The sequence below is a fragment of the Cynoglossus semilaevis genome, chromosome 19 (genome assembly GCF_000523025.1).
Source record: "Cynoglossus semilaevis isolate Cse_v1.0 chromosome 19, Cse_v1.0, whole genome shotgun sequence".
NCBI classification, from domain to species: domain Eukaryota; kingdom Metazoa; phylum Chordata; class Actinopteri; order Pleuronectiformes; family Cynoglossidae; genus Cynoglossus; species Cynoglossus semilaevis.
Genome location: NC_024325.1, coordinates 16,130,879 through 16,135,950, shown reverse-complemented (window position 1 = coordinate 16,135,950; position 5,072 = coordinate 16,130,879). Strand labels below are relative to the sequence as shown.

Genomic DNA, 5,072 nt, shown 5'->3' with positions numbered 1-5,072 from the left:
AACTGAAATAAATGTTTTAATTGATCGTGTCTTACTTTGCTAACTTCAGCAGAGCCATTTTCTCTACATCTCCAACAGAGTACGCTCTCCAATAACACTAGAAAAAAAACAAATAATAAAACATCAGGATCCAAAATCAAATCAAATCATCACAAAAATCTAGTATTTCCGTCCCTCATCACGTACTGACCTTCTTGGCTTCCACCTGCTGCGACAGTTTCTCGTAGCTTTCACCGAGTGCCACTAACATACGGGAGTCGTTTGGTCTGAAAACCAAAGATCACATAAAAAAAAAAACATTTTTTTTACAGTAAATTAAACTATTCTGGTCAAACCTCCTGTCAACTTTCTAATCTTATCACCAAGTCCAAGTCCACACCTGAGCTGATGAGCCTTTCTGTAATAGTACAAACAGTAAAAAGGCATCTTGAGGATCTCGTAGGTCTGACCCAGGCCGTACCAGGCTCTGTAGTCCCGCTTGTTCACTTCAATGGCGTGTCTGAGAGAAAACAAACAGAAGAGTCAACGCCACTGCTGCTGGTTCAAAACCCGCTGCTAACAAACAAAGTCGTGCTCCGACCTGTAGGCCTGGATGGCAGCCGAGGTGTTTTTCATTTCCATGTATTCGTGGCCCATCAGAGTCCAGGCCCCCAGGCACCGAGGGTTGAGTTTGAGCGCCCTCTGGAAGTACAGCGCGGCCTTCTCGTGCTGAGAGCGTAAGCTGTAGTAGTTACCTGGAGACCAGACACAGAACTCAGTGTTAGTCTGTTCTTCAACACGTCGGTCACATGGTGGTCCGTTAGTATCAGACTGATTTATGTGTCCTGCTTTTTTTTCTTCTTCTTAATAGACATATCTGAGGATTCGCCTCTGCTTCAGGGGATTATATTTCTGTCAGATGCCACCTACAGGTGTACCTGATATGGCCCCCGGGCCGTACCTTCAACATCATAGAAGATGAAACTGTTTATCTAAAAAATAACAAAGAAGGGGTGGGGCCTATATACATACATACATGTATATATACATACATATACAGTATATATATACATACTTATACATATATATACGATTTGATTTAATAATCGTTAACCTGTTTTATTATTTAAATAACCAAATAAAAGATAAAATTCTGTCACAGATTTACATACATTTCAATAACAAAATTAATTAAAAATGTAACTGAATTCTTCTAAAACAATATGCATGTGATGTCACACACTTGAAAAAAGTTAACGCAAAACTTTGTGTTAATTTTCTGACGCAGATTTAACGTTATTACTTTCCATAAATTCAGGCTCGGCCCGAATCGTACATTGAATCGGGCGACGCAAACTAAACGTTTAATTTGCAGCAAAAAAAACAATAATGAACAGTTTCCTAAAAATCAAACGCCCCAACCCTTAGTTGCACAACAACATCGATAATTTCTCGATGCGAACCAAGTTGCCACCGCCGTACGTCGACGCTAACAGACGACGTGATCTAAAACCTCAAACTGTGACTCACTCACCCCACAGGAGAAAATGTCTTGGATGTAGAGCATGTAACACTGAGCAGCATCGTCCGACTCATTCAGTTGTTCATGAAGCCTGAGGGAAAAAAAAAAGAAAACGTCAGCACATACAGTATTTTAAACAAGTTACATAAAGTTATAACAAAGAAAAACAACTGAAATAAATGTTTTAATTGATCGTGTCTTACTTTGCTAACTTCAGCAGAGCCATTTTCTCTACATCTCCAACAGAGTACGCTCTCCAATAACACTAGAAAAAAAACAAATAATAAAACATCAGGATCCAAAATCAAATCAAATCATCACAAAAATCTAGTATTTCTGTCCCTCATCACGTACTGACCTTCTTGGCTTCCACCTGCTGCGACAGTTTCTCGTAGCTTTCACCGAGTGCCACTAACATACGGGAGTCGTTTGGTCTGAAAACCAAAGATCACATAAAAAAAAAAACATTTTTTTTACAGTAAATTAAACTATTCTGGTCAAACCTCCTGTCAACTTTCTAATCTTATCACCAAGTCCAAGTCCACACCTGAGCTGATGAGCCTTTCTGTAATAGTACAAACAGTAAAAAGGCATCTTGAGGATCTCGTAGGTCTGACCCAGGCCGTACCAGGCTCTGTAGTCCCGCTTGTTCACTTCAATGGCGTGTCTGAGAGAAAACAAACAGAAGAGTCAACGCCACTGCTGCTGGTTCAAAACCCGCTGCTAACGAACAAAGTCGTGCTCCGACCTGTAGGCCTGGATGGCAGCCGAGGTGTTTTTCATTTCCATGTATTCGTGGCCCATCAGAGTCCAGGCCCCCAGGCACCGAGGGTTGAGTTTGAGCGCCCTCTGGAAGTACAGCGCGGCCTTCTCGTGCTGAGAGCGTAAGCTGTAGTAGTTACCTGGAGACCAGACACAGAACTCAGTGTTAGTCTGTTCTTCAACACGTCGGTCACATGGTGGTCCGTTAGTATCAGACTGATTTATGTGTCCTGCTTTTTTTTCTTCTTCTTAATAGACATATCTGAGGATTCGCCTCTGCTTCAGGGGATTATATTTCTGTCAGATGCCACCTACAGGTGTACCTGACATGGCCCTCAGGCCATACCTTCAACATCATAGAAGATGAAACTGTTTATCTAAAAAATAACAAAGAAGGGGTGGGGCCTATATACATACATACATGTATATATACATACATATACAGTATATATATACATACTTATACATATATATACATATATTTACACATACATATATATACACACATACATATATACACATACATACATATATGTATATACACATACATACATATATGTATATACACATACATACATATATGTATATACACATACATACATATATGTATATACACATACATACATATATGTATATACACATACATACATATATGTATATACACATACATACATATATGTATATGCACATATATATACATACATATATACATGCATATACACATACATATATAAATATATATATATACATATTAAATAATCTATATTATAAAAGGGGATGAAATTTAAGTCATATGGATGAAATGATCTTCTCTCCGTGAAGGTGTGAATGTGGTGATGTGTTCACCGATGACGCAGCACGTCTCCACCCTGTACTTGTCAATCTCCACCAGGTTATGGGCCAAGTAGCTCAGCTCTGGCTTCATGCTCTGTGGAAACAATTTTTAGTCATAGCACGAAAAAAACAAAACAAAACAAAAAAAAAAAACTACTCAATTTTAATTTTCAGTAAATTTAAAATCACCTTCACGTAGAGTAAGTTGGAGAACGTGTCCATGTTGTCGATGCGGAACGGATCCTGATTCCTCAGTTCGTGAAACATGGCCAGAGCCTGGTCGATATCTGAGACAGAAATGACGTACGTGAACATTTCTTCTTCTGCAGTCAAACAAACAGAAACAAACAAACAGAACCCCGGACCTCTGATGTTGTGGTAGGCCACGGCGATCTCAGAGATGATGTAGGTGCTTTTAGAGAACCCCGCCTTGATGAGGCTCTGGTACTTCTGCAGCGCCTCTTTGATCATCTGCAGCTCGGTGTACATGTGGGCCATGAAGAAGTCTTTGATCCAACACTCAGGTAAAGACAGGGACCGCAGCTGAGGACAGACGAAGGAGAGACACGAGGACAGGGGAGACAGGACAGGGTAGTGATGTCATTCAGTCACTCGTTTATTTTACAGTGTTTTCTTTCACGACCAGGACGACTCTGACGCAGAATTAGACCAGATATTAATTAAAAATCTGATTTGGAAGACGTGGCTTTGTTACCAGAAAAATATATATAAATATATTTCGTATATTGCAAATTCAAAAAACATTCTTGGACCGCCCTGCCTTGTACTAGAGATGTGACTTGGCAAGAATCTAGTAATATGATATGTATCACGATAGGGGGCAACAATACGAATATATTGTGATACGATAAGACAGACAGTAGATCAGGGTTGGTTTTTGTTTGTTTTTTTTCTCCTAACAATGTAACTGTAGTAAAGACTCTGCGTAGGTTACTAACATTGGAACAGAGGGATCTACATTTGGAATCACTAGAGAAGAAGAAATAAAAGAAAATGAACCAACACCAGGAATATTGGACTGTTTGTTGGTAATTTAAAAAAAAAAAAATCAGTCCAGTAGAAAATCTAGAAAAAAAAAATCACAATATTTAACTTCTATGTATAAAAAAAGGATTGGAAAATGTCTCCATACCATTTCTATATTGGTGACCAGGTTGCTGAGCTCCAGCCAGGCTCCCCAGTGAAACGGAAGTGCATGGATTGCCTCAACGAACACCTCAACGGCCTCCTTCAGCAGGTCCAGTTTCCTCAGCACCACTCCGTAATTGAACACACACCAGCACCAACACCAACACCAGTGATCAGAACAGTTATGAGGCGTCTCTTTGTGCACAGTCTGGACGAAGTTCAAGACGTTCTGTGCTCACAGGTAAAGAGCGAAGCTGTCCAACTCTCCTGCCCCGTGCTTCCTGCTCAGCTCCACCCTCAGTTCCCGCAGGGCTTCGTTGCGAACTTGTCCCTTCTCTAAAGGACCTGGAGCCGAATAAAAGACGTAAACACAACTTTTGGTTCTGATTTTTTTTCTTCTTTTCCTCTAAGGATCAAACCAAAGCAGTTCTTACCTAGGCTGTCGACGGTCTCGTCGTCTTTCTTTTTCTCTCCCGACTGAAGAGAAGTGCGACAATCACAGACATTTAATATGAAGAAAGTGAATTATTATATTATATATATTCATCATTGTGTTGCCAAATATAAATCTGGTGCAACCTACTCCACCCTGAATCTTTAATCAGCCTGGGAGCTTTACAGCACGATAATGACGAGATGAAAAAGTATGTTTCATCTGTGTCACTTGATGACATGAAACTTTTACGTTTACGTAGACCAGCCCGTGGCCAGCAGTCACTTTATAACTCAGATGTCCTGTTGTGTGAGATATTGCTGGACGTGGGGGCTCATAAAGAGAGCCGCTGGCTTAAGTGGATGCACCACTGTGTCATTTAGTTCTCATCAG

The 5,072-nt window shown here is 40.2% G+C and overlaps 1 protein-coding gene across 1 annotated transcript in view; it reads right to left on the bottom strand.

Annotated features, from left to right (window-relative positions):
* The window catches only part of cdc23 (CDC23 (cell division cycle 23, yeast, homolog)), a gene marked incomplete at its 5' end in the record, with an annotated part of 6,314 nt that extends 1,567 nt beyond the window's left edge, over positions 1 to 4,747 (bottom strand). Inside the window, 11 exons of the mRNA XM_025065871.1 lie at positions 1,514 to 1,592; positions 1,705 to 1,766; positions 1,860 to 1,935; positions 2,049 to 2,168; positions 2,250 to 2,403; positions 3,110 to 3,191; positions 3,287 to 3,384; positions 3,463 to 3,640; positions 4,251 to 4,382; positions 4,485 to 4,591; positions 4,681 to 4,747. Coding sequence (XP_024921639.1) covers positions 1,514 to 1,592; positions 1,705 to 1,766; positions 1,860 to 1,935; positions 2,049 to 2,168; positions 2,250 to 2,403; positions 3,110 to 3,191; positions 3,287 to 3,384; positions 3,463 to 3,640; positions 4,251 to 4,382; positions 4,485 to 4,591; positions 4,681 to 4,747 — 1,155 coding nt within the window. The remainder of the gene's footprint in view (positions 1 to 1,513; positions 1,593 to 1,704; positions 1,767 to 1,859; positions 1,936 to 2,048; positions 2,169 to 2,249; positions 2,404 to 3,109; positions 3,192 to 3,286; positions 3,385 to 3,462; positions 3,641 to 4,250; positions 4,383 to 4,484; positions 4,592 to 4,680) is intronic.
* Positions 4,748 to 5,072: the final 325 nt, after the last annotated feature.